The following is a 23,296-nucleotide window of genomic DNA, read 5'->3' on the forward strand; positions in this document are numbered from 1 at the left end:
TGCTTCCCTTCAGAGGAAGAAGTGTTTCCATTGTTCTCCCTATTCTTTTCTAACTACACTAAATATACTCCCAATTTAGAATGTGGCTTCCCATACACAGGTATACTTTTAATAAATAATATCCTCCAACTCTTAGAGTTGGTTTCCCTTAAAAGATGGGAATAAGGCAAAAAAAAAGATGGGAATAAGGAGAAGAAAGTTGGAAGTACATTCTCTTTTGGCATAGTAAAAGGGTGATCCAGTAACTTAACTTTACAAATGGAATTCTCAGTTTGTCCATTGCTAATTAAATCATTGTCAGTATAGAGCAGGGATGGGGAAACAAAGGCAAGCAGGCTAAATCCAGTCCACTGCTGGTTTTTGTACAGCCCAAGAGCAAAGAATGGTTTTTACATTTTTAAATGGTTTAAAAAAAAAAAACAAAACAAGAGAAGAACCATAATTTGTGCCACAGGAAAATTATATGAAATTCACCAAGAGTGAGCCCTAATGAAAACTATGGACTTTGGGCAATAATGTATAGATGCAGGTTCAGTGATTGTAAAAATGTACCTCTCTGATGGGGAATATTGATGGTGGAGGAGGCTGTGTTTGTGTGGGGGTAGTGAGTATATGGGAAATTTCTATGTATTCTCAGTTTTGTGGTGAACCTAAAACTACTCTAAAAATAAAGTATATATATATATATACACACATATATATAAAACTTATTGTATTATATATATAATTTAAATTCAGCATTCATAAATAATGTCTTATTAGAAGACAGCCATACCTATTCATTTATATATTGTCTATGGCTGTTTACGTAGAGTAAGTAGTTGAGATAAGATGGATGGAAAGATGGATGTTAATCCATTGACAAGCAATTCTCTGTCTCGAATAAATAAAAAAAAATTTAAAAAATGAAATTATAGAATTCTTTTTCTTTTTAAAAGATTTTATTTATTCGAGAGAGAGAGAGAGAGAGGCAGAGACACAGGCAGAGGGAGAAGCAGGCTCCATGTAGGGAGCCCGACGTGAGACTCCATCCTGGGTCTCCAAAATCAAGCCCTGGGCTGAAAGCGGCACTAAACCGCTCAGCCACTGGGGCTGCCCCAAAATTATAGACTTCTTATAGGACTGTTTTAAAAATTAAATGAGTGAATACACATAAAGTACCAAATACGTGTAAATAATAATTTATTTTTATTTTGTCAATTTCACATTCCTCTTGTGATCCTCCCCCTTTAGAATTTGGATACATTTTCTCTTAACTCTTTGAAAGCTGCTTACTTTATGTGAGGATATATTTGTTTGCCTAGGAGTCATCTCCTTGTCTACCCAGAAGCTCTCCCATGACATGGTTATGTTTGTTGCTTTCATTTTACCACCTAATTTTTTCTTCTTGATCAAAATTAGCTCCAGAATAATAGTTATCCTATTACTTAATTTGTCTTCCAAAATGCAAAATTATTAGCATAGCAAGTCAATTTATCTTTTCCAATACCAGATGTCTTGCTGACATATATGCATTTTCCTTTCAGAGAACATTTATTCAAACATTTTGCCATTCTCCAATTCTTATAAAGTGACAACTATTCAAAATCATATGAAGTCACTCTGACTTAGCAAAAACTGTAACTGAGTCACACTCTGAAGATTTTAAAAGATTCTTATTCATTAGAAAAAACATAGTTAACCTACTAACCAACAATTTCTGGATAGATTGGAATTCTGAAGGCCAGACGTTATCCATTCATAAGTTACATAATTAGGTTCTGTCATTTTAATAAAGATATTTAGATTCAGCTAACATTTGAGCAGCTATTATGTGCTACATTTTTTCCAGGACTTATATTTCCTCTTCATACTGTGATCACTTTTAGAGGTCAAGACAATTAGTCGGGCTTTGGACTTTTAAAGTACTTTGACCCCACTAGCTGGTCATGTTGGGCAAATAATTTCATTTTTCTGAGGCTGTTTTTTATTTTGTAAAATAGGAATAATACTAGATACCTAAATGAGTAATCATGAGAATCAAATAAGGTAGTCAATGGAAATCATTTAGTGTGCCTGGGACATATATTTTTCTTTCCTTCTTTACCTATCAATCTTATACAATCCCTTGACAAGCAATTCCTATTTCAACTAAGTCTTGCAAATCTAAAGGAATTATTTTAGCACCTGCTGAATTTCAGGATCTCAGTCTATCAGGGTCAAAGCAAAGACCAGCTATCTTTTTTACTTAAGGTAGATGGAAGAGCTATCCAAGTGGTCCCACAATGCTGGGCTGTTGGCATGTTTTCCATAGCAGTCAGAAAGGGTTTCCTCTGAAATGCATGCTGGGGGTGGAAAGAGCTCATATACATTTGTTTCTGCCTCTACGTAAAGAATGTTTCCATTCATCACCTGTTTTCCACAGCAGGGTAAAATCTCATAAATAGGGCCAGAACTAGGGTGAACCAAGAGCTATGTCCAGGGCACAAATTTTAAGGATTATGCAAGATCTCAACACTACCAAGTTTTTCTTCCTTACTTGCTCTATACTGAGGGAATGTGGCTTTATATAAAATAAGCAAACAAATCTTACTTGTTATAGGGAGGTTGTGTCCAGTTGTCTTCCAGATGCAGAGGGAGGGCTTAGGATGGGAAAGGAAACATATCATCACTCTGGTCAAGTTTTATTGAACTCCCTTGAAAGACTTGCTGGAGCTTAAATACCCATTCTTCAGGGATTTTTTTTGATGTGGAAGAGAGACCCCAGTGAATACACTACTCACGAGTTCAAGGCAAGGGCTACTTTTCAGGGGTTTCTTGCCCAGCCCGACACTTAGGCTTCCAAATCTGGGGGTGTGGCTCTCTTGGTTAAGTTATCCTAGCTCCCGTCCCAGATCACTTCTCCTCTGTCCCCCTTTGCCACCCCACAGGCCCTCCCCGCCCCCACTCCCGCCCCGAGCTCAGTCGCTCAAAACTTGAATTTGGGGCAGGAGGGGCGTGCTGGAGCGCAGCTGTCCCGGGAGCCTGCGGCCGCGGCGACCACTGCACGCTGCGCAAGAGCCCAGAGACCATGGAGGATGAGAGCAGGACCTTCGGGAAAGGTGAGTCCCCTCGATAGCGGTCCCCGGCCTGGGGCTTGGGGCTCCGCGTGGCTGGGGAGGCTGGCTCTGGAGACCGGGTGGGGGGGCGGTGCTGCTCGGCCTTGGCCCCCAGTCCAGCGCGGCGGGGAGGGGCCTGAAGGGATCCTCTGCACAAAAGTCGTACAGGTGTGTCGGGAGGCGTGGCGTGCACGGTCCCCTCGGGGTCCCGGGGAGGCGAGTGACCCCCTCTCCGCGCGGGCTCACGGGCCTCTGCATCCCCGCTCCCTGCACAGGAAGCCTCCCCCCGGGGCCGGTCCCAGAGGGCCTGATCCGCATCTACAGCATGAGGTTCTGCCCCTACGCGCACAGGACGCGCCTTGTCCTCCGGGCCAAAGGCATCAGGTGAGACGCGGGAGGCGGGGACCCGACGCGCGCGCCGAGGGCTCCACCTGCGGGGCGCCCCTCGCTTCAGAGGGCTCTGGTGGCTCTTTCTAACGAGGCAAATCAGCAAACGGGGGCAGCCCGGGTGGCTCAGCAGCCCAGGGCCTGATCCTGGAGTCCCGGGATCGAGTCCCACGTCGGGCTCCCTGCATGGAGCCTGCTTCTCCCTCTGCCTGTGTCTCTGTGTCATAAATAAATAAGTAAATAAATAAATCTTAAAAAAAATATATCAGTAAACGGTTAGCCGAGGGTGGCATGGAGCCTGCTTCTCCCTCTGCCTGTGTCTCTGTCATAAATCAATCAACCAGTGGCTCAGCAGTTTAGCACCTGCCTTCCGTCCAGGGCCTGATCCTGGAGTCCCGGGATCGAGTCCCACGTCGGGCTCCCTGCATGGAGCCTGCTTCTCCCTCTGCCTGTGTCTCTGTGTCATAAATAAATAAGTAAATAAATAAATCTTAAAAAAATATATCAGTAAACGGTTAGCCGAGGGTGGCATGGAGCCTGCTTCTCCCTCTGCCTGTGTCTCTGTGTCATCAATCAATCAATCAATCAATCAATCTTAAAAAATATAGATCAGTAAACGGTTAGCCGAGGGTGGGTTCTGCAGTGGGCGGTCCTGAACTGCAGAGCTTTCTTCGGAGCAGGAGCAGGGTCCGTGGTGAGAGTCTTGGGACAACTCCCTGGTCTGCAAGGCCGATGCAGGCGGGGCGCTGCGGAGGCTCCCGGGCCTTCTCCAACTGCTCCAGCCGCACCCCCAGCCAAGCACCCGCGCACCCCCCACCCCCAAGCACCTACGGCTCTCCTCCTCCACTGCGCTTCCCGCACCCAGCCTTTTATCCGTTTATTCCTCTTTCCTCCACGCTGCGCAGCCGCACTTCCTCCGCTGCCCCAGCTTCACCCCCTCCCCACTCAACCCCCCACACCCCCACCGGGACTAAATGTAAGTTCTCCTAGGTAGGGCTCTTGCCTCTCTTATTCCTGAGCTAGAAGAAAGCCTGGTGCCAGATAGGTATTTAAAAATACTTTCTGAATGACTGAACAAATAGTTCCAAACAATGAAAACAGAAAGAACTTTGGTCGAGAGGTGTCTTGAAGGTTCTGACATACTCAGAAATAGGTACATTTTCTTCCAGAAGGAATTTTGTAAAACTAGCACCTGCAAAGGAGGTCTGGAATAGGGACTGGCAAATGCAGCTGGCCTCAAAGCCAAAATGTTAAGATTGTGTTATTCCAGGCTTTTGACTCTTGGAGATCCCATCCTTTAAGGGACAATTTCAGAGTTTCAGACTCATGTCAGAGACATACTAATATAGAGACTATATTATAACCTATACTAATATAGAGATTTTTACAAAAAGATTGTATTTATTTATTTATTTATTTATTCATAAGACACATGGAGAGAGAGGCAGAGACATAGGCAGAAGGAGAAGCAGACTTCTTGCAGAGAACTCAATGTGGGACCTGATTCCTAGACCCCTGGATCATGCCCTGAGCTGAAGGCAGATGCTTAACTGCTGAGCCACCCAGGCATCCCTATAGAGATATCTTTAAACAAAATAATGTAATTCTGCTTTGTTGAATGTATATGGCATGCATTTCCAGATTTTTCCTTATTGCTCGAGTCTAGTCGGCCCTAAAGTTACCTATTTAAAAAAAACAATAGCCTGATGTTTTACCCTTAGTGAAAAATTGGTAGCTTAGGAACTAAGGTAAATATTTCTTTAGGGCAGGGTTTCTCAGCCTTGGCACTATTGACATTTTGGGCCAGGTAGTTGTTGTGTGTGTATGTGTGTTTAGGTTGGGGTGGAGTGCTGTTGTGTGCATTGTTGGACATTTAGCAGCATCCCTTGCCTTCTACCCATTAGATATAACAACCAAAAAATGTCTCCAGACATTAACGTGTGTCCCTGAATGGGGCAAGATCACTTTCTGTTGAAAACCACTGCTTTAGGATTCAAGACAATCCCCTTGATTAAGCAAAGAATATACTCATTTGTTTCCTTTAATCTTTTAAACATAGGTGAGCACTTCTGGTAACTTTATAGGCTTGAGCCTCTAATAATAATTAATAATGAGAAGAATAAGAAGGTTATTGATGCTTATGTACCTAGGCACTGTCCTGAGCACTGTAGACATACTCACTTATTCAGTCCTCACAACAATGCCAAGAGGTGGGTACAATTATTACTCCCGTTTTACAATTAAGGACTAAGCACAGAGAGATAGAGGAATTTGGCCAATATCACAGGGTAGACCATCCAGACCCCAGTCAGTCTGATGCTAGAATGGGAGCTCATAACTGCTAACCTGTACCATATTCGGTTGTGACCTGTTAATATCAGATTTGTATTTGCAAGCTCTATAATGTATAAAACTCTGTAATGCTATGGTTAAGTGAATGAGCTCTGAGTCAGACTTCCGGGCTCTCCTTGGCTCTACTATGTCCTTGCAGCAATGATAATGGGCAGGAGGTTCTACCTCCTGGAGCCAGGAATCCCGAGGAGTGCATGAGACAAGGCAGAGAAAACATTTAGGACATCTTAACTATTGGAATGAAGACAGTGATGTTGCTATGTAATTTTCTTTGTAAACACCTAAAGTTTGAGAAACTTAACTACAAACTTAAATTTTATAAACTGATTGCTTCTACCTTCCCAATGAGGTTCTGTCTGCGTAAGCCTCTTGTTTTTGTTGTCTTGTTTTCCCTTTGCTTTTTAAGACATGAAGTTATCAACATTAACCTGAGAAACAAGCCTGAATGGTACTATACGAAGCACCCTTTTGGCCAAATTCCTGTCCTGGAGAACAGCAAATGTCAGTTGATCTACGAATCTGTCATCGCTTGCGAATACCTGGATGATGCTTATCCTGGAAGAAAGCTGTATCCATATGATCCTTATGAGCGGGCTCGCCAAAAGATGTTATTGGAGTTATTCTATAAGGTATATGCAGTTTTTTAAAAAAGTCACTTACAGCATATTTTACTTTGTGTTTCTTTCTCAAACTTCAGTTCATTTTTCAAGCTATATCATTGGTCAAATTGTTGTGTTGTAATACTACGCACATCCTAGGAGGATAACTAGTATGGAATAATAGTAGGGCCGTCACCTCTAATATTAAAGATTAAAGGCCTAAAGCAATTTTCTATTTCGACAAGCAGTCTCAAGGGGTATGGTTATGGCATGGTTATGACCGTGTGACCCAAGGGAGGAATGTTGAAAGAGCTGAAAACTGGTAGGGCTTTAAAGGGAGTATTTCTCAAGTTTCAGGCATAAAAATATTGGGGTGTGAAGAAGGTAATGGATGAAAGGGAATTGCCCTTTATGTGGAACAACAGTGCCAACTGTCCAGGAAATGCGAAGGAGAGAGAAAAGAGGTCGGTACCTGTTGATAATACAAGAAAAAGTGATGGGGAAATTTTATGATGGTTCTCTTTGAAAAGAGATAAAAGGAAGTCAAGGACATTAAGGGTTTACGTGGCTTGACCATTTATGCTGTACCAAGCACTATCCTACCTGCTTTATAAAGATTAACTCATTTAACGCTCACTAGTACACTTTAGGGTACTGTTAATGTATCCATTTTTCAGATGACAAAACTGAGGCTTAGAGAGGTTAGGTGTCCTGCCTAAGTTTGTAGAGTGTGGAGTAGCTGAACAAGGATGGAGCACTGGAGAACCCCCTTTAAAGCACCCTGTTTTACCAGGGTGCTGGACAGTGGATTCCTGGAACCACAGAGAGGACCCTCCGAGGAGGTGCAGAGCCCAGATGTGGGTGTTAGCCTGTTAAGTTGGAGTGATAAAGCTCTGGCTGCATTTTTAGGCAGAGCAGGAGCACAAGTGTTTCCTCAGACTTCTCCACTAAGAACCTGTGTTCTCTGATTAGGTCCCACATTTGACCAAGGAGTGTCTGGTAGCATTGAGATGCGGGAGAGAATGCACTGATCTGAAGCTAGCCCTGCGTCAGGAATTCTGCAATCTTGAAGAGGTACAAAAAGGGGCCCCTCTCCTGGTTAGATACAGGGTAAAAAGCAATGCAAGATCCCTAGCCTGGTCACTCTGACAGCCCCTGCATTCACAGACTTATTCTTTTTGCCAGACTTTGGTTAAGCTCAGCTACTACTCATCTAATTTTAACTTGTGGGTACTTGCCCTCCACTCACTTGCTATAGAATTTTTCTTGAAAATCTGGCAAGGAAGGGGGAAGGGCCTGTGATGAGTTTCTTCCTTTCCCTGAGTCACCACATTCCTTAAGTAGCTCTGCATGGCTTCTGTACCTTCTGCCAATGAGGCTAAGATTTATATTTGTTAGGGATTTTGCTTGGCTACTAGTAAAAGGAATTTACTGACTGTAAATTTATTTTATAAGGGTTTATTCTCTTACACAAAAAAGCCAGAAGTAGTGCAGTTCAGGGCTAGTTTGATGGCCTTTTTTTTTAATAGTTCCTAGAGACTGAGGCTCTTTCTCTTCATCTATTCTGTCATCTTTAATACAAGTCTTTCATCCTCAAAATGACAACATAGCTGCTGGAACTTCAGCCATCACATCCAAGCTCCAGGTTGCAGGAAGGAGAAGAGAAGGGAAAAAATGGCAAAAGGCCATGCCCCTTTATTCAAAGGCTTTCCCAGAATTCTTGCTCAATGACTACTTAAATCTCACTTAAATCTCTTCTGATCTACTTAAATCAGAACTTAGTTGTAGGGTCATAACTATGTGCAGGGGAAGCTGGGAAATGTAGTCTTTTTGCTGGGGACACCCTGGATAAAATCAGGGTTCTGTGGTTAAGAAAGAGAGGAAAGTGGCTATGGGTAGGCAAGGAGCAATCTCTGCCAGGAGACCCTTCCCAAACCTGGCAGTAATACAGCTGCTTACCCCTTACCTCTAGAATAATCTAGAAGGTGGTTCTACAATGTCCTTTATCTTTGTTCTAGAAACTGATACAATCCCTTTATGGGTGGGTTGTAACTCTGTTGACAGCTATCGGAATGCTGTTTTTTCCCCTTAAAGGAAGGCTCATTATTAATACTCTTCCATTTGACCTTTGTCAAGTGGAAGCAGATTAAATTTATTTACACTTCCAGCTGCCTATCTTAGATTTGTGCATTTGCAGTATTTATGAATGATGAATAACCATCTATAAGAAATGACTCTCTGAAAGAGGAAAAAGCAGCTCTGATTTATAGCATTTTCTGATTTCAGTGAAGAAAATATTCCCATCAAAAGCTGATTTTGACCTACCAATGTTTTGTCTCTAATCTCAGGGTTGAGAAGAGATGTGATTGGTGATTGGTCAGCTCCGCACATCACCGAATAACACATTTCCACTTTATCTTCAGTAGCTGAGTCCTAGAAATAACCTGTTAACTAGTCCATGTGTAGGTAGCTTTCAATGATGGGATTTAAGGACCTCTGAGTAAGTATTCAGCATTGTTCTAGCAGATTTTTTTTTAAAAAAGATTTTATTTATCTATTCATGAGAGACACACACAGAGAGAGAGAGAGAGGCAGAGACACAGGCAGAGGGAGAAGCAGGCTCCATGCAGGAAGCCTGACATGGGACTCGATCCCAGGTCTCCAGGATCAGGCCCTGGGCTGACGGCGGCGCTAAACCGCTGAGCCACTTGGGCTGCCCTGTTCTAGCAGATTTGAATGTGGTTTTGTTCCATCATTAGCAAGAATTATAAATACAGTGTAGGCAATATCAGAATCTGAAACATGCCCAGTTAGCTTGAATTATTTGATTCAATCCTCTAAATACCAGTATACTGACTCTGGGAGATTCTAATGAAACAGAAACTTATCAGAGTCATTTTGATGAGAATGTTCCCTGACTTGTGCAACTCTTTTGCATGGTTTTTATAATCAAGATCTTGTGTGAGCTGAAAGCGTATTAAATATACATGGTCCTTCTGAGGAATAAGCAAGTCAAGATCCTGATTCATCAGTTTCTGCCATGTTCTCCTCAAGCAAAAGGCTCAGTTTACCTTTTGCAGCTTTGAACTTTGACAGTTTTTTCTTTTGAAGTCAATGCCCTGAATTTTAATTTTTTTAGAAAACCAGTTCCATCAAAATTAAAGATTCATTGTGCTTGTTCTATAACCATATTTTCCTGTAATATGTTCACAATTCTATGAGATGCCTGACTGCTGTTTTATGATCAAACCAGCAGCCTCCCCACGTGCTTTCCTGTTCTGAACATTATTGTGAGTTTTAAAACAATGGGGATGTCATTTTGTAACTAGATTTTCTGTTTTGAAACCAACTTCCTAGCCTTTACTGAATCAGTCTCAGCGGCACTCATTTTTTTAGCTTTATTCTTTTTTTAATGTTTGTGGTTGACTTTGCCATATCAGAATAACACTTGAGCCCACCTTCATTTTATCTTTGTGGGTTTGAATGTGCCAGCCCTTTCAGTGCTGCTGTTCCTGCTTCTTCTCCGTGTGTGTCTGTGTGTGTGTGTGTGTGTGTTTGCCATTCTGAATGTTTTCATTCAGCAGTCAGCTTACGTACAAGGGCAGTGAAAGTGAAAGACAAAATTTGGCCAGATTTCTCTGATGCTTCGGAATTTGCTCTAATTCACTTTCTGTGCTTATGAATTCTGTATTCTGATTGTTGCTTGATCTGTTGCTAGTCATCAGCAGAACTCAATAAAAGGGAATGGGAAGGGTGATATCGTAGATAACTCTGGAAAAACCCTGGGTGAGTGAGAACCTGGCTAATAACTTGAGGCCTTCAGCTTCTAGGCCCACAGGACACTTGATGTTTTTAATTCTTGGCATTCTCAACCTGCCTTGTGGTATCTCCATGCAGTTTCCCATGTTGCCAAATTTGATTACACGCCTTGTGTGTGTAGCTGAGGTCAAATTTGTATAAGTTGTATTTATATCACTCAGAAGCATCTCTAGTTAAATATTTTCTTGATTCAAAATTTCTTCCATAACCTTAATTTTTAATCTGTCTATTCTCCAATAGATAAGACAATATTGTCTTGGTTATGTTTTGCTATTTCTCTTTCTTAATTTTTATTAATTTCGATAATGAAATTATCTGTTGCTTAGTTGGTTCTCTTTTGATGTCACTAGAACATGAAGGAAAGAGAGTTTGTATCTGGCTAATTGTTTACCAAAAATAACTTTCTGTAGCCTTTTGAGTATGGCAAACTATTTATAAGCTAAATTTATTTTATTATCAACTAACTTATTGTGTCTACAAACTAAATTCATTGTTACTAGCTATTTTTTATAACAGCTTTATTGACATAATTCACATACCATAAATTCACCCTTTTCAAGTGTATAGTTCAGTGGTTCTTAGTATATTTACAGAGTTGTGCAACCATCACCACTTGTTAATTCTAGTACACCTCATCATCATAAAAAGAAATCCCTTAGTCATTAGCATTTGGCTTCCCATTTCTTCAAAACTTTTCTAGCCATAGGCAACTACTAATTTACTTTTTGTCTTTATGACTTTTACCTGTTCTGGAAATTTCATATAAATGGAAATATACAATGTTAGCCTTTCACGAGCTTTCCTTACTTAGCATAGCATTTTCAAGGTTCATTTTTTTTATTCCTTTTTATTCCTGAATAGTATTGCTTTGTATGGATAGATATACCATGTTTTGTTTATCTATAATTTGTTGGACACTTAGGTTGTTTCCACTTTTTGGCTACTACAAATAATCCTACTGTGAGCATTTGTACACAAGTTTTTGTGTTTGATATATGTTGTCAGTTCTCTTGAGTTTGTCAGCTAATTTAGCATGTCTACTAATTAATATGCCATTTTTAGTTGCAACCACCATCCTTTCACACCAGAGAACTGATTATCCTCTGTTCACAATGGCTAATTGAGTGGTGTTAGTGCTATTGCTACTTTGGCAACTTCATCCATTGTCCAGTTCTGATAGCTGCTTTCTCAGGAAACTAATATTTGCTATATTTCTGTTAGTAGCCTTCTGCTATACCATCTACCACCATGTAAATAATAGAATAATGCTTATCCCAATTATTTAGAGATTACTTTTACTCTTCTCCAATTGTAAAGAAGTACTTGTTCATTAGAATTTGGGAAATATAGAAAAATATAGAAACCACGGCAAAGAATCCATAATCCCACTACTTAGAAACAACTACTGGTATCATTTTGGACTTTTTGTTTTCTGTCCTTTTTTGCTGTGTATATTTTTATGCAGTTAAAATTGTACTGCATATAGAACTGGATTACCATTATGATGTAAATATCTTTCTATATTTTTATAAACTCTTGTAAAATGCTTGTTTATATGTATAAGAGCTTTTATTAGAGAAGCATTGTTTATGAGGGTGAAAAATTATAAACCTTAATGTACATTAGACAGGGAATGGTTAGATAAATTATGTTCATCTTGGGGAATTCTATACAGCAGTTTAAAATGAATGAAGTAAAAAAAAAGTAAAAAAAAAAAAAAGTAAAAAAAATAAATAAAATGAATGAAGTAGATCCATGTGTACTGATGTGAAAAGATTGCCTGGAAATATTTAAATGAATTACACAATAATAGAGATGGAATGATCTCATTAGAAGATATAGAAGATATACATGTAAATAGATGTCTAGAAAAATGCCTAGAGAGATACACATCACATTCCCAGTAGAGGCTGCTACTGGGAGAGTGATTAGTACTGGGTTAGGAAAGAAAAGTGGATAAAAGCAGGAATGAGCAAGGGCAGATCTTTGCCATTTATGCTGCTTTTTATCATTTGAATTTTTTTTAATAATGAGAATGTATTTCTGGGGGTACGTGGGTGGCTCAGTCAGTTGGGTGTTTGCCTTCAGCTCAGGTCATGATCTCCAGGTCCTGGGATGGAGCCTGGCAGTGGGCTTCCTGCTCAGCAGGGAGTCTGTGATTCTCTCTCTCTCTGTCTACCCTTCTCCACTGCTCATTCTGCCTCTCTCAAATAAATAAAATCTTTTTTTTTAAAAAAAAGAATGTATTTCTGTATTACATATGTAATCTTTAAAAATAGAAAAAAAATCACTTTCATTTTACATAATTTGCCATGTGTATAAATGAATTATTTATCCAGCACTCCCATTAGGAGTATGTGGATTGTTTCTAGTCATTTACTATTGTGAATGAATGGTGCTGCAAGAAACAGCAGCTTTTTTTTTGCATAAAAAACATTTTCTCTATTTGAGAATATGTCCTTGGACCAGACTTCCAGGAACAAAATTACCAGATCAAAGGGGATGAACATTTAGAGACTTGAGCTCTGTGTTGCTGAATTGCTTCCCCAAAGACTTGTGCTGTTTGCCCCCACCAGCAGCAGTATATAAAAATTCTCTTTGCACTTCCCCTTTTCACTGTTAGGAGATTTCAATAAAGAAGATATTTGCCTGCTTTGGAGAGAAGCAGTAGTTTTTCATTGTTGACTTAATTTGTATTTCTTTGATTGCTAGTGAAATAGAAGATTTTCCCCCAAAGTATGCCATCTCTTTGTATTTTGTTTGTGAAAATAGTCTGTTACCCATCTGTCTATTAAGATCTTTGTGATTTTCCTTGTTTATTTGTAAAAGTTCCTTTTAAAGAGTTCTTTATATTTAAACGATATTTGCCTGTTTTTCAAAAACGTGTGTTTGTGTGGTTTTTTTTTAACTTTTAGTTTGGCTTATCTTTTTTGTACGTAACAGAAATATAACATTTAACAATGTTGTGCTATAGGTCTTCCCAGTGATTTCTTCCACAGCTTTTATGAGTAAGAAGTCATCTTCCCCTCTAGGGGAAATTAAAAACATTCATTTATATTTTCATCCACCATCCATTACTTTAAAGGTATTTGACTTGTCAGGTGTTGGTCTACTAGCTTCCCCCACTACTATTGTACACATATATGTTGACAAAAGAAGTAAGCCAGTTAAGTGGATTCCAGTATAGAATTTTTTTAAAGGTCTTATTTAATTATTTGGCAGAGATAAAGAGAGAGCACAAGCGGGGGAGCAGCAGAGGGAGAAGGAGAAAGGCTCCCAATGGAGAAGGGAGCCCAATATGGGGCTTGATCCCAGGACCCTGGGATCATGACCTGAGCCAAAGGCAGGTGCTTAACCAATTGAGCCACCCAGGAGCTCTCCAGCATAGAATTTTCAGGATGGTAATTTAATCCCCAAATATTGACAAATTGCATTCTGAATCTTCATAGGGGATTCCAGGTCATAATTGATGAGCAGCAGGAGGGGCATGTTCTGTCCCAGACTCTGCCTCTAAGGCTTCTTTCCAGAGGAGAAATGGTTTTATATGCATTCCAAGTTTGTTCCTATACCTTTGGTTCATTTTACAGGGAATTGGTTCATTCTCATTAGCTCAACCTCAGCTGCACTTCAGTGCAACAGGGACCCAAACTTTGAATCTTGAGAACCTTATCTTATCTTTATGGACTCAGTGATTTCTGCCCTGGAGTGGAGTACTTTGTTGCTGCTTCTTGAGAAGGGCCTGCTTTGTCTTGGCCTGCATGTATTGGCAGGTGGTTTTGTGTCCTTTGGGTGGGTGGGTGGGTGGTGGATTCTGCTTTTTAGGAACTATTTCCATCAAGGAAAAAAAAAAAAAGCTTTCTTTGTTCTCCAGCAAGGAGGGCATCACCTCTGCAAGCCACCGCGTTGTGTCCTCCTTGGAGGCAATGACAGTGGTGCAGGGCAGCGACCTCTTCAAGGTTAAGCACAGTTAGTGAAGCTGATCCCAAGTTTCACTACCCGAGACCGTAGATGGAAGCTTTTTAGAATGCCTGGCGTGAGGAAGTCTGGGATTTGCTTCTCTTTGTGATCTTGCTTCTCTCCCCAAAACCTTACAAAATTTCTTTCACCTCCTTGGTGAACTTCCTGGGGAAGCCACGGCCAGGGAGCCTCACATCGATGGCCACAAGGGGGAGCCCCACACACTTCGTCCTTCCACCTGCTCTCTGGCGCCAGCCTCTTTTGGGTCCTCCTGGGGGAGCCCGAGAGGCCTTTGCAGAAGAGAAGGAGCCTTTCCATCCGAGCTTTTTCATGTTCAAGGGGTGGAAATACTGTACCTTTCTCATGCCCAACAGTCCCTCCTGCTTCATCTGCATGCTCACTCCTTATCTCTTTTGACATTCAAAAGCAAGAGAAGGCTATCTAATCATTTTTCAGTGAGCTGGAGAACAGAAGATTTTAAAAGTAGATTTAAAAAAAAATATATTGCAGGATATAAAATGGCTTTCCCCCCAAATATCCTACTTCTTATGCCTGGATTGGAGATGTGTTAATACTTTTAGGAAAGTGGAGAGCTAGAAGCTGGAGACTTACCTCCCTCTGCTGGCTGTGTGTGGCCTGGGGTAGATGTCTGGAACCTTGAAAGAAAAGCATCTTTTCTAAGCAGGTTATTTTATCTTGCTTGGCATACCGAGGACAGTAGTTCTGAAAGTGAGGGATTCTATTGTGGGAGAAGCTATTCAACATTAAGAATGGCCAGTATCAGGGATCCCTGGGTGGCGCAGTGGTTTAGCGCCTGCCTTTGGCCCAGGGTGATACTGGAGACCCGGGATTGAATCCCACGTCGGGCTCCCAGTGCATGGAGCCTGCTTCTCCCTCTGTCTGTGTCTCTGCCTCTCTCTCTCTCTCTTTGTGTGACTATCATAAGTAAATAAAAATTAAAAAAAAAAAAGAATGGCCAGTATCAATTATGTGGTAGGTGGGTGACAAAAAGAACTCAGAGTTTTGAAAATGATGTTGGATATTAGTATAACCACTGCTGAGTGGGTTGAGCTATAGCACAGCTTCCTCTTCCATTAGTGATGATACAACACTTAGGGAGGATAAGCCACTGAAGAGAAAGACTATTAGTTTACTGACTATCCCACTATCCTATTTCACTGTTTATCCTAAAGTCTGTCAGAGTTGCTAATTGGCTGTAAGCAGAGGACTAAGGTTAAACAGAACACAGGACAACTATTTTAATAAAGTTTCCTAAGCACCTTCTTATCAATGGAATAAAACAGGAAAGAGAGAATTTTGAAAGATTTTAGTTTTAGGAATCACCATACAGCGTGGGCCTTGAACTCACAACCGGGAGATCGAGAGTCACGTGCTCTACAGACTGAGCCAGCTAGGCGCCCTGGGAGAGAATTTCCATCAGGTTTTTCTTTCTTTTTTTTTTTTTTCCATCAGGTTTTTCTACTGTGATTGTGTCTCGCCTCTCAGCGGGGTAGGTACTTTGGCCAGGCCCTTGTTTGAGGAGAGAAAATAGGACTGGGAAGTACTTCTCACAGGGAAGCTCATCGCTGGGCAACCTTGGCTGTAGAGGCTTTCAGAGTTTGCTGATTCTAAGCTTTTTGCTGATACTTAAATTGAAAGAACAAAGAATTCAGAAGAGATTTGGCAAAGCTGCTGTGCTTAGAATCCTCATACTTACATATTTAAAGTTCGGTGACACAAGGGCTGGCTCTCATCTGGGAATAAGGAGAAAGCTGTTTTTGTCTTAGCTCTGCACTACCCAAGAGCTCCTTGACCTCCCTGGGACTGTTTCATCCCCTGAAAAGCGAGAGGCCCTTTGTGCTTCCCCGTGAGAGGCAAGAATCAATCCTCTCCCCTTTGGCTGCCAGGAAACTCAAGTCAAATTCAAAGCTTTCTTTAAGGAACTCTGTGGGACCCCGGGCTTGATATCTTGATGTCCTTTCCTTCCTTGTTTTGACCTCCTCTTTAGACTTTTGCTTTCTCTGATCTTAGTGTTTTCTTATTTTTCATATATAATATTTTATGGTACACATATTTTTTTTAACATTGCATCTCCAATCCCTTGTGTAATGAGCATGGTGTAGATAAATGGTAGAATGGGAGGGGAGTCCCATTAGCAGAATTCCAGTGACCCTTCCAGTCCTGATGTTCTTTGATTCTCAAGGGAAAGGCCACTGCACGTGTTTGGAAGGTCATCAGGTTCACATGGAAGGGAGCTCTCCCACTGAGGGTCTTAAAGATTTCAAGAGACCTCTAAGGAGGCCTGGCCAGGATGTTTTACATCACTGGCATGTTTTACATCACTCTGAAAAGAAGCCAGCACTTTGTGCTACTTTACAGCAAGATGGCTTTTTTTTTTTTTTTTTAAGATTTTATGTATTTGACAGAGAGAGGGAGCGCATGAGCACAAGCAGGGGGAGCAGCAGAGGGAGAGGCAGAAGCAGACTCTCCCTGAGCAGGGAGCCCGACTCAGGAGCTCCATTCCTGGACCCTGGGATCATGAGCTTAGCTGAAGGCCGATACTTAACCAACTGAACTTCCCAGGCACCCCAGAAGATGGCTTTTCCTATTGGGACTTTTAGACTTGCCTTATGAGAAACCCAGTAGAGAAATGCCCGTCTGAGGCAAGACTCAAGAATCGGCAGCTGTATCAAGAATTCTAAGGAATTTTGATATTAAACTTGGATTTGGGGCCCCTGGGTGGCTCAGTGGTAGAGCACCTGCCTTTGGCTCAGGTCATGATCCCAGGGTCCTAGGATGGAGTGCTGTATCAAGCTCCCTGCGGGAAGCCTGCTTCTCCCTCTGCCTGTGTCTCTGCCCCTCTCTGTCTTTTATGAATAAATAAATAAAATCTTAAAAAAAACCAGTTGGATTTAAGAAAGTCTGAGGCAGGGTACCTGGGTGGCTCTGTTGGTGCGTGTGTCTTCGGCTGTGGTCGTGATCCCTGGGTCCTGGGATCGAGTCCCATGTCAGGCTCCCTGCTCAGCAGCAAGTCTGCTTTGCCCTCTGCCTCTGCCTCTCTCCCTTCGCTCATGCTCTGTCTCTCGCTTTCTCTTTCTCTCTCTCTCAAGTAAATAAATAAAATCTTAAAAAAAAAAAGTTGGAGGGAATGTGAATATGTATTTTGGGGGTGGGAGAGGCTGGCAAAGTGATGCCACATCTTTTCCATCCATATGTTCATCTTTTTATTGTACCATGTACTTTGATTGGACTTGAATTATTGAGAGTTTATATAAGAATTGATTGTATTTATAACATCATGTATATTAAGGACATACTTCTATTTTAAGTAAATAAAAAGCTTAAAAATATATACTAAATAAATATCAATGACTAAGCAGTTATTCTTTTTCAAAATATCACTTTACCAAAGGACCTGTCACAGGTTCCAATAAATGCCCATATGTGATTTGTTCTGACAAGGACTTTTCCAAGAGCACCGCTGCTCTGTAAAGAGAAGAGCTATACAGATGTTCCAAGGTTGATCGATTTAGATTTTGTTCTGATTTGCACCATGAAGGCCAATAATGAGCTGGAAGTATGTTTCCAAGCCAGTGATAAAAGTTTGGGTAATCACTATCCATTCCTGAACATAAAAGAGATTTGATGCTCTCTGGAATCCATGAAAACTGAACAATTTCTTCCTTTCTGTTGTAAGTCAGATGTTTTCCTTATGCCTTAAAATAGCCTCTGTTTTTCAGTTTTCATTGGCCAGACTCTGCTGGTTTAGTACCATCTTGTTAGTTTTCTTGAACAAAGTGGTGCTACCTCACATTTTTTCAGACTTCCAGGACACGCGTAATGGGAACTCCTCCATGCCATATTGAGGGATTATGAAAACTTGGACTTTAGGGCAATAAGATTTGCTTTCTTCTGTGGGGAAGGGTGGCAGGTGGGAGATCGCATTGATCTTTTCTGTCAGAGATGCATCTGCTCTCTTTAGAGGTAAACTTTGGTTGTCTCTGTGCTTTCTCATTATAAAAGCTTATGTTAATTCATGCATGGTGACGGCACTCTTCACCATAACCTCTGAGGTGGGCACTAACTTACCACCATTTTACACTGAGTCTTGGAGGAGAGGTAGGTACGTTGTCCAGGATTCCATATTGAATAGGAGGTAGAGCCCAGGATAGGACCAGGTCAGCCTGCTCCTGGGCTGACCTTCTTAACAACACCCTAGACTATATCAGAGAGTCTAAAAGCTGGTCTGGAGTATTAAGAGTCAAGCTTGAATAATAGAGATAGGAATACAAAATCCAGATAAAGGATAGAGGAATCTGGCTCTATAGCTATAGAGATATATGTAGTTGACTATGATTTATATGGGTCAGAGAAAGTTATTTGTTTGATTTAATTACATAATTGGCACCATCTTTTCTCTTTAGAATGACCTGGTCCAACAATAACCTCTAGTAAGCATTTTTGCTTTTAAAATTTTCAACTATTTTTTTAAACCATTTTTTAGTTATCTGCTGAGAGTTTATCTGTTGCAGTATATCTATCTGGGTAAATTTGGGCTAATGAGAAATTCTATTTTTTCAAGGTTTTATTTATTTATTCATGAGAGACAGAGAGGGAGAGAGATAGATAGATAGAGAGAGAGAGAGAGAGAGAGAGAGGCAGAGACACAGGCAGAGGGAGAAGCAGGCTCCATCCCAGGTCCCCAGGATCATGCCCTGGGCTGCAGGTGGCGCTAAACTGCTGAGCCACCCAGGCTGCCCAAGAAATTCTATTTTAATGTAAAAAGTTGATAGTGTTGAGTGGCCAAAAAGTCTGAAGTTCAAAGAGCTCAAAAAAGAAGAAAAAAAAAGAAAAGAAAAGAAAAGAAAAGAAGAAAAGAAAGGAAAGGAAGAAAGAAAGAAAGAAAAAAAGAAAGAGAAAATATTATATAAAGGCAATGTTAGAATTTGAAGGAGTCCACTAAAATAGCATTTGCTCTTTCTTGCCTTAGTTTTTTTTTTTTAAGTTTTATTTAATTTAGAGAGAGACAGAGCATGTGTGTGAGAGAAGGAGTAAAGGCAGAGGGAGAGGGAGAGAATCTCAAGCAGACTCCTCACCTAGCATGGAGCCTGATGCAGAGCTCGATCTCACTATCCAGAGATCATGACCTGAGCCAAAACTAAAAGTCAGATGCTTAACTGACTCAGCCACCCAGGCACCCCTTTCCTGCCTTAGTTTTGAGTCAACTGAGAAATAAGTCTAAAGGGGGAGACATATAGACTAGGGTATCCCCTTAATTATGGATAAAGTGGATTCTGGAGAACAGGTTTCCTAATGTGGTCCCCTCCTTCTCAGTAACGGGCAGCCCCCCTGCCTCCAGAGACTGAGCTCCTCCATAGAAAACTTAGCATTCAGAGGAACCTGGTTTCGGCTAAGAGGGAGGGGTTAGGCTCCTTCTGCCTAGGTTTTCCTCCAAATTCCCTAGGTCACCCTGTTGCTCCAGTGTTGAAAGGGGGGAAAGGCTGAGTGTGGCTGGGAGTTTGACCTTAAAGGAAGTGGAAGAAACCTTAGGAGAAGAGAAGACACGTTGTCTAACAAATTGGAAGGAGAATCAGAGCCTTGGCTCTCCCCCTTTGGGAATCAATTTGATACTTGTATTTAGCATCTGTAAATACGTAAGCAGGTAGGTAAATTAACTTGCTTTTGTTCTGTTTAAACTTATAGATTCTTGGCTATCAGAACACCATCTTCTTTGGTGGAGACTGTATATCCATGATTGATTACCTCTTTTGGCCCTGGTTTGAGCGGCTGGAAGTGTATGGAATTGCCGAGTAAGACCTTTGACTGTGGGGTTGCACTGGGTAACAAACAGAGTGGCCAGCCATTCACCATGGAGATGTAGGGATGTTTAAAGTAGAAGAAATTACCCAGTGGACTCAGGAGACCATGTCGGGTCCCCAGGTAGAACAAGTGCTTTGTTCCCATGATGCTGAGACGTTGAACTTGAGTTGGCACCTGCTCTACTCCCAGCCAGTCACAGGGTGGGTGCTGGACAATTCTGGCATTGGGGAACCAGGTCCTGCTGAGGCAGAACTATATCTGTACCCTCACAATATGTGGATGTGAATCCACCCAGCAGTGCTCTCCTACACCTCCGAAGGAAGGTCAGATAGAACATATTTAGATATTTTATTTTTAAATATTTAATTTATTTATTTATTCATGAGAGACATAGAGAGGTAGAGACACAGGAGGAGGAGAAGCAGACTCCCTGCCAGGACTCGATGCAGGACTCGATCCTAGGCCCCGGGGGATCACGCCCTGAGTCAAAGGCAGATCCTCAACCACTGAGCCATCCAGATGCCCCCATACTTAGATATTTTAAACAGTGTCTCAACATAAACATTACCAAAACCTGTGTCCCCTAGGGACAGAGTACTGAACCATGGCTCAAACCCTCACCTAGATTTCCCACTGACCAGTTGTACTGTCTTGAGCAAGCCACTTGTATATCCTAGACCTCAGTCTCCTGATCCATCTTTGAAAGGGCTCAGTCAGCTCCATTATTTCAAGGTTTGATGTTGGTTTTGCTGACTTTTAAAAAGTGTTTTTGGGAACTACTTGTCTTCATTCTTTTCAGACTTCGGTTGGTAAGCAGCAAAGCACAGACACCTTCTTTCCCCAGAGCAGTCGGTCCACAAGTATTATAACTCTTGCTAAAACCAACAACAGCTTCTGTCATTCAAAGCATACACAGCCGTGCCCAAAATAAGATTTTTTCCTGCAGTATATGATCATGGTCAGTTTCATAATAAGATAACTAAGATAACTTTATTGCCCATGTAAACCAGTCTTTTGTATCTTGTAAATCCAGAGCGCAGTGCACGCCATGTCTCCCGATGGCCTCCCTTTCAGATGAGCTAACAGTTCTTTCCTGTCCTGCAGCTGTTTGAACCACACGCCAGCACTTCGGCTCTGGACAGCAGCCATGAAGCAGGACCCCACAGTGTGCGCTCTTCTCATAGATAAGAGCATTTTCTTGGGCTTCTTGAATCTTTATTTTCAGAACAACCCTGATGCCTTTGACTATGGGCTAATTTGCTGAGCCTCAATCCACTCCTTCACCATCCAGAATTCCCAAGCATGTCGTGCCTCTGCATCAGGAATTGTTTGGGTGGGTCAGTCAATCTCTGTTCATTTTCTTTGAGATTCCCAATAAACATGGAGACAGAAAATGTATTCTTTCTGATAATCCATTTGTATGACTCTTCTGGCCCCTACCTTCTAGTGATTGTCTAGAAATTTCTAGTGCCTGGTGCTCATGTCCAAGCTCATTTGGGAGCCTGTGTGCCTCCTGGCTCCTCGACCTTTGGTCCAGTTTGACCTCCAGATGTGGAGGTTCAAGGCCTGCCCATCTGTGATGATCATCACTCCAGATTGGCACCATCCACAACCTTCCTGGTGAGAGGAGAGCTAGAGAAGAGGAGGAAGAAGAAAAACACTTCAGGTCCAAATACTTTCCATTTGGCGCACAAAAGCTGCTGTCCGCATGGGCATGTGAGTGTCATTCGGCTTCCCACTTTGGCATGGGCCTAGGAGACACCAAGGGTCTCATGACTAAAGGAATTCCAAAGCAGGAAATGAAACACCCGTTGTCTCCGCCGAACTAACTACGTCAGAATTTCACCGGTGCTGACAGGGCTCAGAATGGCTCACAAAATGTTCTATAGCTGACATCCTGCCTTAAAAAAAATAAACACGCCCCAAACCCAGTCACAGGCAAAGGTCACTTTGTTGGATTTGCGTCACACACACTTTCAAATCCCAACAGATGCCTCTGGTTGCCTGTTGTGTACCAAGCCCTGGGCCATGTGGGGGCTAAAGATGACAAAAACACAGGAGCCCCTGGTCCTTCCACTCATCTTGGCTGAGATTTTAAACTTAGTCCTTTGGAGCTGCTTGTCTGGCAGTCGGAATGCTTGTCTTGGCCTCGTGTGGCACCTCTGCTGACTCTGCCCGGCATTGCTCAGCACTGAAGGTGACTAAGATCCCCGGAGGGTGGCCAGGGGTGCTGGTGGGTACCTGAGGCTGGGAGCTTCCATCACTCACCCCATAGGAGTGGGACAGGCTTGTCCAATGCCATTGTATATCATGGTCTAGGGATCAGCCTGTGATCATTTCAGCTGTGTTCATGCCCAATCTTTTCTCAGCCTCCCGGCCATGTGAAAGGCCAGGCAGTAGTGGGAGTGATGTTTTGACTTGTCAGTGCCCACTGATGGGCTGTCTACAGCCCCTGCCTCTGACTCAGTCCAACTAGCCCAGTTTCTCCCCACGTCTCAACCCGGCCTGGCCATCTGCTGCCTCTGGGTGGATTTTGACTCATGTAAATAGTTACCAGTGTGACTTCGAGCCAGTTGGACAGAAGCAAGCCTGTTTGGTGAGGTAGCCTGGGCTGCCAGAACAGGCGCCGCGTGACAGGGGCAGTCTGCTGTGGCATCTGCTCAGGATGGGCCTTGTTGTCATGGCACCTGAGCCAATGCATAGTACAGTCTGCGAGTCACATTTTCCTGGGATCTTTGCTCGGCCCCTGTAGCCTCTCCTAGGACTTGGGGACGGATCAGTCTCTTTGGGAGTAAATCCTGTGTGCTGGCGAGTATTTGGCATGAGACCAAAATTGCTGTTGACACAACAGATAATGGCATGTCTTTGGATGACCAAAACCAAAGATGTTCTGTTTGGGGCTCTACATACTAATTTAGAAAGCTTGAAAAACCAGGAAACACAGGATGAGAAACGTGCTCGTGGGGAGAGGTTGCAGGCTGGTGGCTCGCAGCCCAGTTGAGGATGTGGATGCCTTTCGGCCAGGCGTGCTCTCTGCAGTTTGCCATGGTCACCTGCACTGCCTTCCACGTCTCCCTTCTTGTTCCTTTATGTTACCTGTCTGCCCCACAGAGGACTCAGTTGTCAACCTCTGGATAAAATTAACGAGGATTTAGCTTGGAGAGGAGGCAATTAAATAATGCTCCGTGAGGAGCTTTTAAAATACCATGTCTTTTACTGCGGGAGAGGGCAAGAAATAATATATCAGGGTTTTAAAAGAAATGCAACAATGCAAAAAAAAAAAAT

General features: G+C 42.2%; 2 protein-coding genes across 2 annotated transcripts in view; one reads left to right on the top strand and one right to left on the bottom strand.

Moving 5' to 3' along the window:
- Positions 1–2,681: 2,681 nt before the first annotated feature.
- Positions 2,682–21,409, top strand: LOC112915906 (glutathione S-transferase omega-2). The gene is made up of 6 exons (XM_025993353.2): positions 2,682–3,080; positions 3,353–3,461; positions 6,223–6,445; positions 7,388–7,489; positions 19,895–20,001; positions 21,116–21,409. The coding sequence occupies exons 1-6, from the start codon at positions 3,050–3,052 to the stop codon at positions 21,273–21,275; spliced, it is 732 nt and encodes a 243-aa protein (XP_025849138.1). The 5' UTR covers positions 2,682–3,049; the 3' UTR covers positions 21,276–21,409.
- ITPRIP (inositol 1,4,5-trisphosphate receptor interacting protein) overlaps positions 20,373–23,296 on the bottom strand; it is a 34,455-nt gene continuing 31,531 nt past the window's right edge. Inside the window, exon 4 of the transcript XR_003234188.2 lies at positions 20,373–21,643. The gene's annotated coding sequence lies outside the window, so the exon portion shown is untranslated. The remainder of the gene's footprint in view (positions 21,644–23,296) is intronic.

This window comes from Vulpes vulpes, chromosome 15, assembly GCF_048418805.1.
Source record: "Vulpes vulpes isolate BD-2025 chromosome 15, VulVul3, whole genome shotgun sequence".
NCBI lineage: Eukaryota > Metazoa > Chordata > Mammalia > Carnivora > Canidae > Vulpes > Vulpes vulpes.

Coding starts and splice junctions, on each gene's coding strand:
- LOC112915906 (XM_025993353.2), top strand. CDS start 3,050: ATGGAGGATGAGAGCAGGACCTTCGGGAAAG. Junction 3,462..6,222: donor CTCCGGGCCAAAGGCATCAG/GTGAGACGCGGG, acceptor TTGCTTTTTAAG/ACATGAAGTTATCAACATTA. Junction 7,490..19,894: donor AATTCTGCAATCTTGAAGAG/GTACAAAAAGGG, acceptor TTAAACTTATAG/ATTCTTGGCTATCAGAACAC.